Here is an 18,213-nt window from a genome sequence, read left to right on the forward strand (position 1 = left end):
CCACCTCACCCCAGCCCACCTCACCCCTGCCCACCTCACTCAGCCGGCCTCACCCCTGCAATTGTGCTGCTCTGGCCGCCCTTTTGTTCTCAGACACAGTCCGCCTCAGTGTTTTTGCACTTGCTGTCCCCTCCACACACCCAATTCTTTTTTGTCATTTGCCACTCAGCACAGAACCCACCTCTTTTTCCAACAAATCTAGAGTGATATGTGCCCCCCACTCTCTATCACATCACCTGTCCCAGAGGTTTCAATAGGCTTTTGTTCTCCAAATTTAGTGCACTTAGGTATTTGTCACTCATGGATTGTCTGTTTTCCCCAACCTGATGCACCCTCTAAGAGGGAGGATCTAGCCCATCTCATTTGTTCTGTGTTTCCAGTGCCTTGCCAAGTTTTTGGCACACAGTAGGCATGATAACCACTGGTTGAAGAAATAATCCTTGCCTAATTTTGCTGTTCTCAGGATTAGATGAGATCACGTGTCCCTAGAGTGCCTGGCACATAGTAGGTACTTAGTGAATGTTCAGCTCTTCTTATTGCTGTTTTGTCCTCTGCTCTTTTCTCAGGTCAACTTATTCCTACATTTTGCTCTGCTCACATTCCCCCGCCCCCCCCCCCAGCTGAGGTGATGCTGATGGGAAATTTAGGATCCATCCAGCCAACCAGCAAGTATTTGTTGAGCGCATTCTAAGTACCAGGCCCTGTGCTGGGCACAGAGCAAACAATGTATAAAACAGACAGAGTTCCTACTCTCAGGGAGATCGCCTCTGGGGGAGGCTCAGACAAAGAGGCAAAGGAAAGCTTTCATGGGAGCTGAGGAAAAATACAGGAGTGACACCTGACCAAAGCCTGGGAGAATACAGTTGACATCTAAGCTGACACCTGAAGAATGAGCTGGAGAGACAATGGAGCCCCTTCACCATCTCTGTGAAGTGGTCTGGTTCTACAGGGCCACTTTCTGGGACACCTGACTTCTAGGAAAACCAAAAGATAAAGGTTGGTTGGGCCAAACACTGGGCACCTCGTTTGGTCTAACATTACTAGACAAAGAGGAATTCTGTACAAGTAAACTTGTCCAGAAAATTAAAGTCCACCTTTCTCCCTACCAGCACCTTAATTGTTTTCAATGAAAATATTTCATTCTTAAGTTTTTCCTGCTCACTCAGAATCACTGCCATGATTATATTTCAATTACAGTTGGGTATTCTAGACTCCTGCATTCCCAAATAGTGATCATCTTCACTGTCAGGGGAAGTTTTCATTCTAACTAAATCAGAACTAAAATGCAAATGGGCAAGAAGCAAGTTGTGAATATTACTATAAAAGAAGCTAACTAGAATTTTTTCCTTAGAATTTTTAAAGTTCAAAATGAAATCTTTACAACAAATGGTACTGAAACAATGATATCAACATGCAAAAGAATGAAGATGAACCCTTACCTCACACTATATACAAAATGAAATGGCCTTGATTTCCCTGGGGTTCATGAACTGTTTTGATTATATTGATGAATTTCTGCTTTCAAAAGAGAGGGCTACATGGGATGTCTGTATCCCTGGAATAAAATTACCATCTCTTTGGCCCTGGTTACAGATACAGCAGCATTTGGATGATAACACAATGTGACACATTTTTTCCAGTCTTCCCAACCAAACTCTTTCCTAAGAGCACTCTCCCATGTGGCTTTGCCTTGGTCATAGACGAGACGTGGCCACCTTTCCTTCTGCATTTCCTCCTTCATTTCAAGGATAAGGACGATCTTCAACCACAGGATCAGATGTACTCCTTGTACAATTCCAGCAAAATGACCAGAGTGACCCAATTACGTCATCTACAGATGAAAAACAGGAATTTGGGCCAAAGATCTAACAGGGCCTGAATGATGTCACCCTGCCACTAGAGTTTGGGACCTGAAATGGTAAGTCTTCATGGCTGCGGGAGTTACGGATATGAGAATTTTGTTTAATTTTCTGTTCCCTGAAGAGTGCTGGGAGCATGTCAAAGAGGAGAAGAGGAAGGCAGAACATTTAGGAGGTTATTTGTGGCAGACAACGTGCCTAGTTGAGTTGGATTGGGAGCATGTCAGAGAGGAGAAGAGGAAGGCAGAAGAACATTTAGGGGGTTATTTGTGGCAGACAACGTGCCTAGTTGAGTTGGAATTTCAGGCCTGATATCCACGTTCTGTCAGGAAGTTTTCAAAGCTGGTTAGAGAAACTAGTTTACTTCCAGGATGAGTTCTGAGTTTTGTTTTTGAGTTTTTGATTTCACCTTCCATGGCTGTACCCTGTAATCCCAGTAAAGAAAAAGAAACATAATGGACTTTAGGGACATGGCAAGGATTTGCATCCCCTGCTCCTGCCTGTCCATCCTTCCCTGGAGAGAGTCATGTGGTAAAAATCTATTATTCATGGATTGATTTTCCAGGCTATTCAGAGTATAATTTCTTCTTATCTTTTTGCTGCCTGTTCTTCGGTTACAGAGAAGAAAAACAGTAGTTGAAATTCACACGGGTCTGCATTTTACTTCTTAACTTTGGTAAGAGGTAAGTGGGAAGGTGAAAGAGACCGAGCAATAAACCAGGTGGGTTGCTGATGAACTCAACAGATTGGTGCCCCCAGCTATTCTGGGGTCCCAGTGAAAACGGGCTATAAAGACGAATCAAGAAATGAAATGAGAGACAGAACATTGCATTTAGAGGAGATAGAGCACTAGGAGGGAGGGGTGAGACAATGAAGATCAAGGATGACCTATGGTGAAACCTCTCAGCCAGTAGGTAACTTCACATGAACCAGAAGCATATGGCCTTTCTGTATGGATTCCAATTCCATTGTGTCCAGACCCAGGGTAGGCTGCCTCAAGATACCCTACAATAATCTGTATTGATATTTTAAACTAAAGCTACTTAAGAATCTGCCTGTACAAGAAGAAACCCTGACCTCTCTGTCCCCCTCAAAGCAGCGATAAATCTCCCACGTGATAGATACCCTCAATGCTCCTGAGGGCTGAGAGAGAATCTAACCACAGAGTGAAAAGAATCCAGAGTCCAAAGCTTATGTAAACAAACGTTGAACTGCCTTTACTAATTTACTACCCAAGCCCAATCCTTGCTTAGATTCCTTTCTAATGAGCACCAGCTTTCTTTGTCCTGCCCACTTCTCACAAATTCATCGTTTCTTTGTCTAAAAAGTATAAAAAGGTGACTGGGTCATTCATTTCTTTGAGCCTCATTTTATGATCTGAGCATCATATTATGATTCTCCCATGCACACATATTAAACTGATTTTTCTCCTGTGAATGCAGTCTTGTGTCAATTTTATTGTTTCATCCTAGTCCAACCATAAGAACTAAAGCAGGGTACCCTCCTCCCCAACAATTGCAACTGGTTGGATACACCTTTCCTAGTTTGAAACAGCCATTAGTCAAGCAACTTCGAATACAACTACCATTTGATAAAATGCACTATAGCATTTTCTGCAGAATAAACAATTCCTTAGAACATATAGTGCAGACAGACTAAGTCACGCTCAGCAGCCTATTTAGAGAAGCACTGAGCACTGGGCGGGTGTAACAGCTTCATAGGCACAATCCTTCTTCCAGATACAGGAAGAAATCTCGAATCACAGTTTCTTCCTCAGTCTTTGGACAGTGTCTAGGGCAGAAGCTTCTGTAGCAGATGGGGGACATTTCGGCAAGTTGGGAAAGAGCATTGAGGTCCACCTGGACTACCTGTGTCACCCACCCGCAAATCCACCTGAAGCCATAATCCGCTTAACCTTGAGGGAGAGCATGGAGGTCGTCACAGGAGGGTCTGACAGTCACCAGATCCCTGGCAGAGAGGGACTCTTGTATTTTGTGCCCCTTCCTTCACATACAAAGATATTTTGCATGCGAAATAAATACACTTGAGAAGGGGTTGGCAAATTATGGAACCTGGGCCAAATCAAGCTCACCACCAGGACTTGCATTGCCTATGAGTTAAGAATGGTATTTACATTTTCAAAGGGTTGAAAAGAAATGAAAGAATCATAATATGTGAAAATTATATGAAATTCAAATTTCAGTTTCTATTAACACAGTTGTACTTAAACAGCCACACTCATTCACTTCCATATCATCTGTGGCTGATCAGGCTATCACAGCAGAGCTAAGTAGATGAGATAGAGACTGTCTGGCCCACAAAGCCTAAAGCATTTACCCTCTGTTTCTCTTTTTTTAAAAAATATGTTTTTATTGATCTTTAGAGAGAGGAGGTGAGAGGGATAGAGAGATAAAAACATCAATGAGAGAGAAACATCATTGACCAGCTGCCTCCTGCACACCCCCTACTGGGGATCAAGCTCACAAGCTGGGCAAGAATCAAACCAGGGATTTCTTGATTTATGGGTTGATGCTCAACCAATTGAGCCAAACCAGCCAGCTACCCTCTGTTTCTTTACAGAAAAAGTTTCCAACCCTGCTCTTGAGTCCTGAATGATCCCACTAGCCTCACTTTAGAATGACTTTGATGGGGAGAATTTGTTTCCTGCTCAACATTAGTATTTCCACACTTTCTAGCCTTGAGACAAAGTCACAGTGGCCAAGGCCACTAAAAACAGAGTCCTCGTCACCCTGGATTTAAAGAGAAGCCACGGAGAAAAACCACTTACGTAGGATCCATAATCCACAGCCAGAGTCTGCAGGGCCCAGGGGAGACCGAGGCCGATGAGGATGTCAAACACGTTGCTCCCGATGGAGTTGGACACGGCCATGTCTCCCATGCCTGCAGGGACAAGAGGTCACTGCAGTGAGGGAAGTGATCTCAGGGGAGTGCCCACAAGGGACTCCCCCAAACCTTCGGTCTGACAGCCAGAGACCTAGCTGGCAGGTCTGCAAGCTCACATATTTGGTTCTCTTCCAGGCCGTCACTATGGGACAGTGATTTTAAACCTTTTTCATCTCATGGCACACATAAACTAATTACTACAATTCTGCAGCACATACAAAAAATGTGTTTTTTGTAGATCTGACAAAAAAATAAGTATAATTTTGATTCATTCACACTGGATGTCTATTGTTGAGTTGTCATGTTTTTTATTTGACAATCTAAGGGAAAAGAGGTCAGTACCCTTGACAAAATAGTCAGGTATTGCATGTTTTAAAAGTTCTTGTGGCATACAAGTTGAAAATCACTGCTATAGAATGATGCTGACTGTAAAATACATAGTCATTGGAATAGAATACGTATTTTCAAGAGAATAGAATAAAATACACATTCTTCAAACTGTTGACCCTTACTTCCAACATGATCACTGGTCAGATGTGCTTCAAAAATCCAAATATGATTTAATAAATTAGAATACATCCTTATAGAAAGGAATAAGCATAACAGTTGTATAAATGGGCTCATGATCTCACCAACCCATACATTTCAGTAAAACCCACCTGTTTTACACTGTATTCAATTCTTCTAAACCTTCCAAATGATTTTTATGATTTAATAAATTAGAATACATCCTTATTGAAAGGAGTAAACACAACAGTTGTATAAATGGGCTCATGATCTCACCAGCCCGTACATTTCAGTATCATCACCCACCTGTTTTACACTGTATTCAATTCTTCTAAACCACTGAGCAATATTAAGAAAAATAATGTAACCAGTAGACTTTTGTGAGGACTTGTAGAGGGTACTGTGTTCAGTGTCATAGCTACACATTTTATTGAAAACAAAGGTCCTCTAGCACAAATCAGGCATATAAGTTAGAGGGGTGCTGGGGAGGGGCATGGCCATCTGGGGCAACCATCTGGGAAGGTTAACTGTGACCTTGGTTTTGAAGGAGGGGAGGGTCTGTCACACACTGAAGAGTGACCTATGGCAACTGCTACCTTGAGGGTTACTGCAGCTGAGTAAACCTTAGGCTATGGGGGTCTGTCCTCTCTAAGTCTCAGTTTCCTTATCCATAAAATGGGTGTATGATTGTCCCTAACTCAAAGAATTCTTTAAGTTATGTAAGATAATGTGCCTAAATTGCTTTACTCAGTGTGAGGCACTTAGCAAAGGTTAGCTATCAATATATTTATTACTATTTTTAATAATTAAAAAATGGTAATTTGACCTCCAAAAGGGGGGCTGGTGCTACCTAGAAAACTTCTCTGCCCTTCTCAAGGGTGGACCTTCTGGCTTGTTTCCCTGTTCTGATGCCAAGAAGCCTTTGACCAACATGGCACTGAAATCCCCCATCACCCCTTCCAAGCTGGGCCTTGAAGCCCTGGTCATTGCCATGTGGACACCCACCCTCCCACACCCTTGTTGAGAGGTCTTCCTTCCTCCTCTACCCCAGCCCACTGGTGGCCCCACCTTGTCTGGCCACGATGAGGCTGGCCATGCAGTCAGGCACACTGGTCCCGGCTGCCAGGAAGGTGATCCCCATGATGACGTCAGGAATCCCCAGTGTGTAACCGATGATTGTGACCTGGAAGAAGCAGGAAGAGGTGGTGAGCTGAAGGCTGACTCCAGCCCTACCTGCCCGTGAATCCTTTGACCAAGAAACAGAAAAGGCGGTCTCTCCAGGGGGCAGCGTAGGCTCTCTGTATGAAGACAGAGGGGAAGAAGGTCTCGGGGAGCAGGCTGGGGCTGCCGGTCAGGGGACCAGGGTGCAGTTATGGAGCTCATGTTTTCCAGTCAAAGACTGGCCTTTTTCACTTGTTCCTTTCAGCTGAGACAGATGGCCTGAGAGAGGAAAAATAGTGTCTGGGGGGAAAAGGCAATATTGGGATAGAATATTTACACTCAGGGTGGTCCTGGGAAACTCAGAATTCATGGCTGCCAAGTTGGGCTGGGAATTCGAGCTGCATGATGGGAATTCACACTTCTCATCTTGTAGAAAAAGCCATAGCTGCTGATTCCTTTCCTCTTTCCCTGGAAGCTTGCTTAGCATCACCTTTGTCAACACTGCCCTCGGCACCATATCATTATGTTTACTGAGTACTCAGGCACTGTGCTAAGTGATGTTTGTGCGCTTTAACTGATTTAATTCTCACAACAGCCCTATGGAGTAGTGCTATCGTTATCTCTATTCTTTAGATACGGAAACTGAGGCACTGCCCAAGGCACGCGTGTGAGTAAGTGGCAGAGGCGGGCATTCCCACCCTGGCAGGCAGGCTCCTTTGCACAGATAGCACCTCTGTCTACATAGGAGGGGTTTAGCCTGAGTCAGTGCCTCCATTATGCAAATGAGCCCATTCTGGCCCCTTAATTCCAGATGGTAAGACAGAGGAAAGCAGGTGGTGAGACATCATGGTGGGGGCGGTGAGATGTGGCACGAGAGGTGGGTGGGCAAGAGACAAAATCCCTATATGTTGGCCTAAGGAGAGGATAACTTGCAAGAACTGAGAGGAATTGGTCAGGATGCCACTTGACCTCACTTTCTACAAAGTTACAAGAAATGCAAACCATGTCCTGTAAATAGCACATTCTCACAGTTCCTCCTGGCCAGCGATTGAAGGAGACACCTATGAATGCACCCTGACTTCCTCCAAAGGCCACAGGTGCTCCTTCGCAGTCCAAAGGTTTGTGGGAAGTTAGTTACATTGAGATGCCTGGCTGGCCCCCTTTTAAACTGGAGAATGCACCTCATTTCTGTTCAGTGCTGAACTGAACTTGGGGTGGCCTTGGGGCTCTCTGTCTTCCTCTCCAAGGAGGAAAGTGAGATGCAGAAACACACAGCATGTCTGTTTGTTGTTCTGAGGAGGCTTTGGAGATATGGCACTACAAGCATCCGGGCCAAACCTCGTTTTCCTTTCTAATAGCCCTCAGCCAGGTCTCTATGGGAATTGGGTTTGTCTCGCTGGGGCTTGGCCTACCCTCTGGTGTTATTAGGATGCTTGTGGCTGAGTCTGGAGTCTTGGGGAACTGATTCCCCAGATGGCTGGGCCAAGTCTCCTGCTTCCTGTTTTCTCCCTATCCCCCACCATTTCCCAGGACTTCTTAGAGCTGCATCTCCTCAGGTCAGTGGGTGGGTTTGCCTGTAGGTGGACTTGGGAGAAAACCACTGAGCACCTGGAGGACAGGGACACCAACACCAGTCCCCAAACCCGGAACAGAGACGGCACCAAGTGAATATGTCAAATAACAATGTTAATGAGGACAGGAGAAGGGAGAAACCTGTGGCTATAAGATTTAGGTTGAAAAAAAAAATTACCTGTTTCTCCACGATGTTGGAGGCAAGGGATAATTATGATTTAATTGTGCCAAAGTTCACAAATTTGTTATGACCTCCAAAATAATCCTTCCAGAACATTTTATTAGCTCTTGAGTAACCCCCCCTCCCCCATGGATGTTGGGGATGATGGAATGTGGGTGGAAGTCACAGCCAAGGCCCTAGGAGACACCATGTGTTTCCACTTGCCCTCATGCGTTCCAGTGATCCACCATGAGAAGAGCGTTCCCCAGGCAGCCACTGGTCCAGGAAAATGGGCCAACACATGGATTAGACATGAACTCCACATGCTGCCTGAATCAATGGAACCATGCTGTGGCTTGAAGCAGAGCTGCTCTGTCAGTGCCCGCGGAAATGAGCTCAACCACAGTCACCCTGAAGATGTGAGCAAGAGGACAAATGCTTGTGATTCTAAACCACTGTTTCAGGGTGTTTTGTTATGCAGCTTATTGCTGCAACAGCTGACTGTTATAGTTTCTGGGCTGAAACCCCAACCGGTATTCCCCTCTGGGTGAGTGTATTTCTCTCTCTACAGAGTTCGCGTGCTGCCGTGGGGTCCTCAATGCACTCACCATCCACACCATTATGTAGGAGAAGGCTGCGATCCACAGAGTGGAGGAAGCAAATGTCACCATAAACCACTTCTCCCAGCGGGGCTTGTTGCAGTTGGGTACAGTGAAGTATAAGACAAAACTCAGTGGCCAGGTGAACACCCATTTCACTGTCTCCAGTTTGCCAGCTGGGAAAATAAAAAAAAAGACAAAACACACACACACACAAATCAGTCAGCTTCATTTCTCTGCTTCACCAGCTCTCCGTACTGCATTCCCCAGGCACTTACATCTTAATTGATGGCCTGTGAAAGAAACCTTACTATGTTGCTCTTTCCCTAAAAGACACAAATGGCTTTTCATCACCAACAAAACCTGACGGACAAAACCAAGCAGAATACCAACCTTCTCTGCGGCCCACCTGCTAGGTAGGCCTCCACAATGAAAGGATGAGTCACTTCCGAATCATACAAGGCTGGGGGGATAGCTTGGCAAATGGGGCCAGGAGCAAAAGAATGAGGAAGATTCGCAGGACACAAATGGGTGAGGGAAGTGTGTGGGGGTAGAGGTTTGGGGGGGGGGGGGGGGGGGTTGCTAGGAAAACCACCAGTTGGCCTCTGCTGTCTATTCTCCCCATGGATACATAGGTCACCATAGCTTTCCAGATTGTAAGGTGTCAGTGGTCATAGCGCCATCTACTGGAATCTCTCAGCATCGTCTGTCAATGCACTGAAATTTTGAAAGATGATTTGAAAGCTCTCAAGGTTGTCAAAACAGGGCATTGAGTGTTTGTATCCTAAACTGATATGGACTTACAAATGAATCATTGTTTTCTATTTCTCTAACTACCTGTTGCCATGAATAAGATGGCGGATTTGTCAGTGATGACCTGATCCTCCCATCTCTGTGCTGCCTGAGGACCATGACTCAGAGACACCCATACATGCTTATTTTGGTCACTATATGATCATCATTTCCTTGTTGCCTTAGATTTGAAAAACATATTAGTTCTCTTTTGGCCTTTATAACCTTACTGCTTCAGTGCTAACTCACCTCCGGAAAGAACTACGCATAGACATATGTACTCCCTTCTTCAATCGCAATCTCCTCTTCCGGAAAGTTCCCTGTGCCTCCTCCTAGTCATCCTCCCACCTGCGACCATCATAGATTAATCTTTCCTGTTCTTCAACTTCAAATAAATAAAATCATATAGTATGTTGTTATGTCTACCTTCTTTCATTCAACATGTGTTTTTTGTGTGTGATTCATTCATGTGTAACTGATTCGTTCCGTTTAATTGCTGTGCAGTGTTCCACCCTGTAAATACACCGCAGTTTGTTTATCTCTTCTCCTGTGGATGGGAATTTGGGTTGTTGCCAGTTTTCAGGTATTACAACGAGAGTGGCTATGAGCATTCTTGTACAAGTCTTTTTGAGGCATGTTTTCATTTCTTTTGGGCAAAGACCCAGGAGTAGAATTGCTGAGTCACAGGGTGGATGTTTACTTAACTTTATAAGAAATTACCAAACAGTTTTCTATACCCACCAGAGATAAGAAGGTATTTTTAAATTACATTTTGAACAGGGACTAATGAAAGGTTTAACAAAATTTATTTCATAATTTCATACCAGTATCCAGCACTTATTTCGTTATATTTCTTGCCAGTCTCCAAATATTTTCTTAAAACCACAGAACAAAGTTACACAACATCACTTTTGGCTCCCCGGCCTCCCTTGGATGGCAAGGTCGTCACTAAGGGAAGAGTGGGGCTCCGGTGCCCACTTTGCCTGAATCAAGTGTCTCAGTTACTTACATCCCCTAAATCTCAGTTTCCTCATCTGTAAGATGTGGACAGAGCAACACTGAACTCACAGAGTAGCTGGAAGAATTACATGGGATATCAGGATAGGGCTGGGACAACGTAAGTTGGCAGGAGTCAAAATCCTCAGAATCATTCTTGACTCTCCCCGTTCTCTCAACCCCACACCAACCCTAGCAACCTGCCCAGGGCACCCTCAGTCTGCCTGCAGCTCACGATTCCCACAGCCTTTCCCTGGGCAGGCCCTCCATCCATGACCTGGCTGAAGACCCGAGTTCCTAAGGGACTCACTGCTCCTACACTTGCTCCACCTCCATGTGCTCACCATCAGTAGCCAGAGGAGAGTCTCAAAAAGTAAACTGTTCTAGAACCTTCTACTTGCTTCTACTGCCCTCAGAGAAAAATGATATCTCCCCAACATGGCTGACAAGGTCCTAAATGATTTGGCTCCCACTTACCACTCTCCCTACTTACACATCCCCCTGCCCCAGCTCTCTGTCCTCAGACACACCAAGTTTCTTTCTACCTTTGGGCCTTTGCACCTACAGTTCCCTGTCAGGCGGTCCACCGCACAGCTCCAATGTCCCGGACCCCGCCGATCACCAGTCTAAATAAGACCCTCACTACTCCACTTCCTTCCCATCACCCTCATTTATTTGCTTCATAGCAAATGATTTCTGTCTGAAAGTATCAGATTTATTTGTTTCCTCATTTGTTTTCAGTTGCCCAAAACTAGAATATAAACTCTATAAGAATGAGTATTTTCTCAAGCCTGCTCAGTACTGTACTTTAAATGCCATGAACAGGGCAGGGCATATATCACATGATCTAAATAAGACCCTCATTACTCCACTTCCTTCCCATCGCCTTCGTTTATTTGCTTCATAGCAAATTATTTCTGTCTGAAATTATCAGGTTTGTTTCCTCATTTGTTTTCAGTTGCCCCAAACTAGAATATAAACTCTATAAGAATGAGTGTTTACTCAAGCCTGCTCAGTACTGTATTTTAAATGCCATGAACAGGGCAGGGCATATATCACATGATCAATATATATATTGATAATATTGACAGTAATAACATTGCTATGAACAATATAAGCAGACAGACCAAAGAATAGTATTTGTGTGTGTGTGTGTGTGTGTGTGTGTGTGTGTGTGTGTGTGTTTTAAAGGTATCCCACTCACAGGTGCAGAATAGAGCAAAGAGAACAGATTAAAAAAGGGGGCGTCTTTTCCGATTAGCAGCATCTTGTTAGATTTCAGGTTTGGAGATGGCAAAGTGAATGAGGAGAACATTGAGACTGTTTGGCTGGATTACAAAGCAAGAGGACTGCCTGAGGATTTGTTTTCTGAGGAAAGGCCCGGGGCGTCTTTTCCGATTAGCAGCATCTTGCTAGATTTCAGGTTTGGAGATGGCAACGTGAATGAGGAGAACATTGAGACTATTTGGCTGCATTACAAAGCAAGAGGACTGCCTGAGGATTTGTTTTCTGAGGGTTTTTCAAATGCTGCAGAATCCAGATTATGGCCAGATTTTTGGATTCCAAATGCATCCTGGAAGTCTGCACGTCCCTAAACCCTGCAACATGGTAGTGACTTATCAGTCTGGGGCCTTGGCATCCCCCACTGGCCGTGCAGTCTCCCAGATGCCCTCCCAGGGAGAGAGAGTTTAATATACACACCCAATGCAAGTTACAAAGAAACACATGAATGAGTAGAGAAATGACTTCAATTTGGCTATTTGTCATTCTTTAGAAAATAAAAATGACAAGAAAAATGAAATCAGACTTAGGACTGCAAGGGCATAGAAATGATATTAGGTAAAGCTAGCAGCAATGAGTTTGAGTTTGGTCTCTCGGCTGAAAAAAATTTTGACTTCACACTGGGAAGACACTATATCTTGAAAACTGTTTTCCCTGTCATCCAAAATGCTGTAGATGCTTTCTTTGAGTTACAGTTCCATTGTAAGAACAACAAATTTAAAGCAGAAATTCAAGGTATACCTTTAAATGCAATATAAAAAATATAAAAAATATAACTTCTTGAATAAATCAAGTGATGCAGAAATGTGTGTTTTCAATGGTTTTGAGGAGCAGGAGCGGTCCACTCTGCCCCTCTGGCCAGGCACGCCCAGGTCCTGCAGATACAGCAGCAGTTGAATGAAACAAAATTCCCTGCACACAAACCTGATGTACCAGTGGTTACGTGATTTCTCGAATGTCAGCCAGCAAATGGGAGATGGAGCAGGGACTCTGAGCATCCCCGGTCAGTATCGCTGGCTCAAAAAAGCAAATGACTTCTTCCCAAGTTATAGTTCTTATTAAGCTTTTTTGGACACTTAATTCTATTGGATGGAGAAAAAGTCATTCATTGCTCAGTATTTTAGACCTAAAGTTAAATATATAAATTTGTTCTAATCATATAGGCAACTAAAAGGTACATTGTTTTAAAATAAAAAAGCAGAGAAAATAAAAAATAATCCCAACTACAAAAAACATACTTATATTTTGGTGTATTTCTTTTCATTTTTTAAAATGAAAGTGTGTTTATCTACATGTACATGTAAATGTTTCTGTTTCTCTCAGTCAATAGTAAGGCTTTCTTCACACAAGAGATAAGAATATATGTATAATTTATATGTACGTATACATATATAGAAAAACTATGCATAGGTATCCATTATATATATTTAATCTATACATGTACACATAAAAACTCAGGTATGTTAATATGTGTGTATACATTATGTAATATACAATACCTTAAAGATGTGTACATACATGTATATTAACGCACAATATATTAAATTTGTGCAGTACATATATAAACATATTATATGCACAGATTAATGATATCGATCATACATGTGCATAATATATGCACATACACCTATATTCATGTATACACATATAAACACACATGTCATATCTATCCCTATAGTTATATACTCCCACATAATTACTTATTTGTTGATTATACCCACTCAAGTCCTGGCGAGAAGAAAGCCCTGCAGCTGGGTAACTGGAACAGGGGGAGCCTGGCCCTCACAGGATCAAGAGAAGAAAAATGTGCTCATTGTGTGGACGGACCTTTCTCAGGCCAAGGGACCTTAGCCTGAGAGGAACCCCCTTCTGGCTCCTCGAGTGCCCTCTGCTGGCCTGAGGCCCCCTCAGGCTGCCCTGAGCTGCGAGGAGGCCTGCCTCAGGGAGGGCCTGGCTGGACACAGCCTCCGAGCCTCAAATGGAAGTTCCTGGCTCCAGAAATGAGATTTCTCAGCAGCTAGCGGAGGAGTACTGAGGCTCATAGTTGGACAAGCCCATTGTCCATTTCAGAGGCGGAATCTGGTGCAGAATTAGGCTCCCCTAAGCCTCAGAAGGACTGTGAAGTCACCAAAGTGTCTCCAGGCCTCCAGCCCCTCCCCATCCCAGGTGTGGCCTGTGGACCAACAGCACTGGCATCACCTGAGGGCTCATTAGAAATGAAGACTCTGAGGCCCCGCCCTTCTGAATCAGAACCTGTGTTTTGTCAAGGAAGCCCTGGTGAGAAGGGCCGGTGTGCAGGAACTTGGGACCTGTTCGCTCGGGGCCCTGGGATGAAGCAGGGCCTTGGGACAAAGCAGAGACCCCGGGTATCAGGCCCACACAGAGCACCGTTTCTCCTCTGGGGCCTCTGGGGCCGGTGCTTGTGAAAGATGCAGGGGCCTGAGGTGGGTCTGAGCCCACGCCTGCAGCCAGGTCTCCTGTCACATGAGGAAGAAGGAAACAGGGCTGGAAGCCCTGGAGCCCCTTCACCTCCTTGGTTTCAGAGATGAGGAGACATCTCACACCCACAGTTAGGCCTGGCACTTACCTTGTCCAGATGGGAGATGTGGACACATGATCTAAAAGGGCCCTTAATCCCACTAAGTAATGAAGTCACGTGTGGGAGCTGGACACCATGTCTGGTCTCACACACGTGTCTTTATGTGTCTGCCTGGAGGGATGTACTCGGGGCTTCTGGGAGGCCAACACAGCCCCTGGCCCACTGCTTCCTCACTCAGTGAATGACTTTAGCAAAATTAGCATTTCTGGAGCTTGGTTAGGAGCTGCCGATGGCAGACTCTGAAACAAGAGCTGGGAGGGAGGATTCCAGATGTGCAGCCCTGGTTCTGTGCCCCGACTCAGGAACTTCCATGCCATGTGCGTGGCTATATGGCAGAGCTGAGCTCGGTCACAGGAACCCTCCCAAGCAGAAGGGGCAGCCAGGGAGGTTAGAAAGGTGACAAGGACCCATCACGCTGTTGCTGGTTTGCAGCTGGAAGGGCCACGTGACCAGGAATATGGTGGCCTCTGGAGCAGTGAGCAGCTCCGGACCTTAGCCAGCAAGGAAACGGGACCCAGCCGCGCCACCACAAGGAGCAGACATCTGCCGGCAGCCCGCATGTGCTGGGGCCTCCCAGGGCCTCTGAGATGAGTTGCCACCCTGCCCACACCTCCATTTTGGCCCGTGAGCCTCTGCAAACCCAGCCAGGACCTGCCAGCCTTCTGACCTACAGAACAGAGAGCTATTCAACAGCCGTCGTTTTACATGGCTAAACCTGTGATAACCTGCTGTGTGTGCAGCAACAGAAAAGGCACACAGGAGTTTACAAGGGATGAATGGAGTGTCTGGTCCTTTAACACGTTAAGCGCCCAGCTTGTTTTGTCTTCCCAACAGAAAGTATAGCTTCAGTCACTGGTGACTGACTGGGCACTTAATGTGTTAATCCTTAAAATGCCTTTGTCCTGGCTGATAGGAAAGAAGGTTGCCAAGAAATACAGCGACAGGTGGCAAAATGGATCAAGACACAGTCTATTTTTTTTTTCTATCAAGATTACCTACTGCCCAGCCGGCGTGGCTCAGTGTTCGAGCATCGACCTATGAACCAGGAGGTACGGTTCGATTTCCGATCAGTGTACATGCCCAGGTTGTGGGCTCGATCCCCAATGGGGGATGTGCAGGAGGCAGCCAATCAACGATTTTCTCTCATCATTGATGTTTCTATCTCCCTCTCACTCTCCCTTCTTCTCTGAAATCAATAAAAATATATATTTTTAAAAAAGAAAAAAGATTACCTACTGACAAATGGTGATTTAACTCTGGCTGGGCAGTTCTGGGGGTGGGGCATAGGAATCGGGGTGACGTTTTCTGGTTAGTTTGTCAAGCACTTGTCCAGGCTGAGCTCTCAGGAGCCCAGAGGGGGCCCAGGAGCAGTTCGAGTCTGTTTTACTTGCTGTCTCCTGAACACAGAAAGGAGCACACAGACCTGGCTTCCGGCCCTGAGGCTCCACCCCATGTCCCACCACGGAAAGGCCTTTCAGGTGGACCAAGCAATCCTTCCGCAGAGTTTAAAGTCCTCCTAGAGACTCAACCCTCCCGGAGAAGACACACACACACACACACACACACACACACACACACACACACACACACACACACACACACACACACACACACACACACACGCTAATTAAGCCCCACCCACTTGACAGTGAAAGTGAGTCCGACCCGTGCATACTTTCCTGAAACAATCGGAAGCTTCTGGCAAGTCTAGAAAATGGGCAGAATTCTTTGGGCTCGGTCCTCCTGTCCCACTAACGGGTGGGGTGGGTGAGGACAAGGTCACTGGGAAGGACAAGTCTTCATTGGAGGCAGCAGTCAGGGGAGAAGGACACCACCCTGTTTTGCTCCTCCCCTAGGTACCAGAGGGGTGTCCTCAGCCAGCCCACTGGGTGAGGTTTAACCGGGCCAGGATGCTCTGTGCCCAGGTGTGCATCTCCTGTGGTGCCTGCCCTGGGAGCAGCAGGTGCTGGGAGAGGAAGCACCTAAATGGGGTGAGGGGCAGCAGTGAGAAGAAAAACAAAGGCGCACGGGGAGGGCTGCACATGTACCCAGGGCTGGCCTCGGCAGGACAACCCCCTGCTAACCCCTGCAAACTGTAACGGGATGGGTGAAGGTGGGTGGAGTGCCACTTCTCGTGCGCCCAAGCTGCTCTGCTGACACGCCTGGGGCATGTGCTCTCCTCCTTAGCACCAAAAGGGCCGCAGAGCAGCTATGAGAGGGACTGCCTCCGCAATTATAAACTTGGCCAAAGAGCCTACATGGCAACCAATGAGCATGTGTTGCCATCCTGCTCATCTTTGGATCCTCACAACAGTCTTGCCTGCTGCAGATGTTAATATAAACATTTCTATGCTCATACAGAGATATTTATTTAAAATGAGTGGCAGGAAGATAATCAAAGTGAAGGGCATCTACTCAGTGGCCTTAAAAGAGCCCCCAACCACAGCCCAGACATAGGACCTCTTACAGGGAGGGTCGAATGGTGTGTACGGTCCTTCGTCATCCTCCTCATCCTCCTCTTCCTCTTCGTCATTCTCATTGTTCTCGTTGTCCTCGTTCTCATTCTCTGTCTCATTGCCAGCCTCGGCAACAACGTCATCCCTCCGAGTCCCATTCACGCCCCTGTCTGGGGCACTGCTGGGCCCTGTCCCATTCTCCACGGTGTGTTTAATTGGGATTTTGATGGCCACTTCGGATTCTCCATTGGTGTAAGCCCTGCTGTTTATCAGTCTTTGTCTCTGGAAAGAGAAAGGCACATTCTTACCATGGGAAGATGGACTGTACATCCCTATACCCAGAACAGTAGCTATTGGGATTTCTTCCAGGCAGCTGACAAGGAGATGCTTTCAGAACACTGCAGACAAGTCTCAAGGGGTTCCTCAAAGTAATAACCAACTCAGAAAACCTCCTCTGGGAAGAAGGATTAACCTTCATACCAACTGGAATTTGTAAAGCACTTTAGAGGAAAATTCCCATTGCTCAGATGTGTACTTCTTTTCTATCAGGGTTCTTGATCCTCTGTGCACTGTGATGTTAACTTTCTTCTCCAAATTTTAGGAAAGCCACACAAATGTGTTTGGACTAGTGTACCAATAAGGCTGCTATTCCAGAGAAAGGAATACATAGGAAAATTCAGGTCAGAGTCTCAGCATCATTTTAAAGCAATTTTGGTATGAAACTACTTCTGTGCAAGTTCATTCACACGAGAGGGCTCCAATAAAATGGAAGATGTAAAGAAAAAGGTATATAGAAAAGGATCGGAGAGTTTTTTTCTGTAGAACTGGGAGCCGGACCATGTCTGTCAACATGTGGAGGGAGGAGCAAGGACCAGGATGCGCAGCTGGCCCAGCGAACAATGATGTTTCAAAATGGCTGAGGGATATTATTGTGTTAAATGTTGAATTAGGTGCTGCTACTTTCAGACCCAGAAACTTTCTCTCCTTCCTAGTTTCCCATCCCTGTCCAGCGGCAAATGGCTTGTGCTTTCCCAGATACCTCATTGATCAACATGCGGCTGGCCATGGAGAGTCTGGTCTTGGGGGGAAAGTGGCTGGTGATCATGATTCGAAGTCCAGCCTCAGAGAAAGACAGCTGGTGTGGGTAGGCTGACAGCAACTCATCCACCATGATCACTGATGCTTTGCGGTGGAAATTGGCTAGGAGATTAAAAACACAAAATAAAAATATTGAGACTAGGAGCTGGAAACAGATATTCATTCAGTCTTCCTTTCCTTTCTCTTCTTTCTTCCCTCTTATGCTCCCAGTTGTCTGTCTGTCTCCCTC

The 18,213-nt window shown here is 45.6% G+C and overlaps 1 protein-coding gene across 2 annotated transcripts in view; it reads right to left on the reverse strand.

The window, feature by feature from the left end:
- SLC24A3 (solute carrier family 24 (sodium/potassium/calcium exchanger), member 3) overlaps nt 1-18,213 on the reverse strand; it is a 484,048-nt gene that overhangs the window by 18,700 nt on the left and 447,135 nt on the right. For both annotated transcript variants that reach the window (XM_014530108.1, XM_014530109.1), the window contains exons 11-15: nt 17,926-18,086; nt 16,898-17,168; nt 8,772-8,938; nt 6,339-6,453; nt 4,648-4,760 (exon numbers count right to left, since the gene is read on the reverse strand). In XM_014530108.1, coding sequence (XP_014385594.1) covers nt 4,648-4,760; nt 6,339-6,453; nt 8,772-8,938; nt 16,898-17,168; nt 17,926-18,086 — 827 coding nt within the window. The remainder of the gene's footprint in view (nt 1-4,647; nt 4,761-6,338; nt 6,454-8,771; nt 8,939-16,897; nt 17,169-17,925; nt 18,087-18,213) is intronic.

Source organism: Myotis brandtii, unplaced genomic scaffold, assembly GCF_000412655.1.
Source record: "Myotis brandtii unplaced genomic scaffold, ASM41265v1 scaffold72, whole genome shotgun sequence".
In the NCBI taxonomy this organism is placed as follows: Eukaryota; Metazoa; Chordata; class Mammalia; order Chiroptera; family Vespertilionidae; genus Myotis; species Myotis brandtii.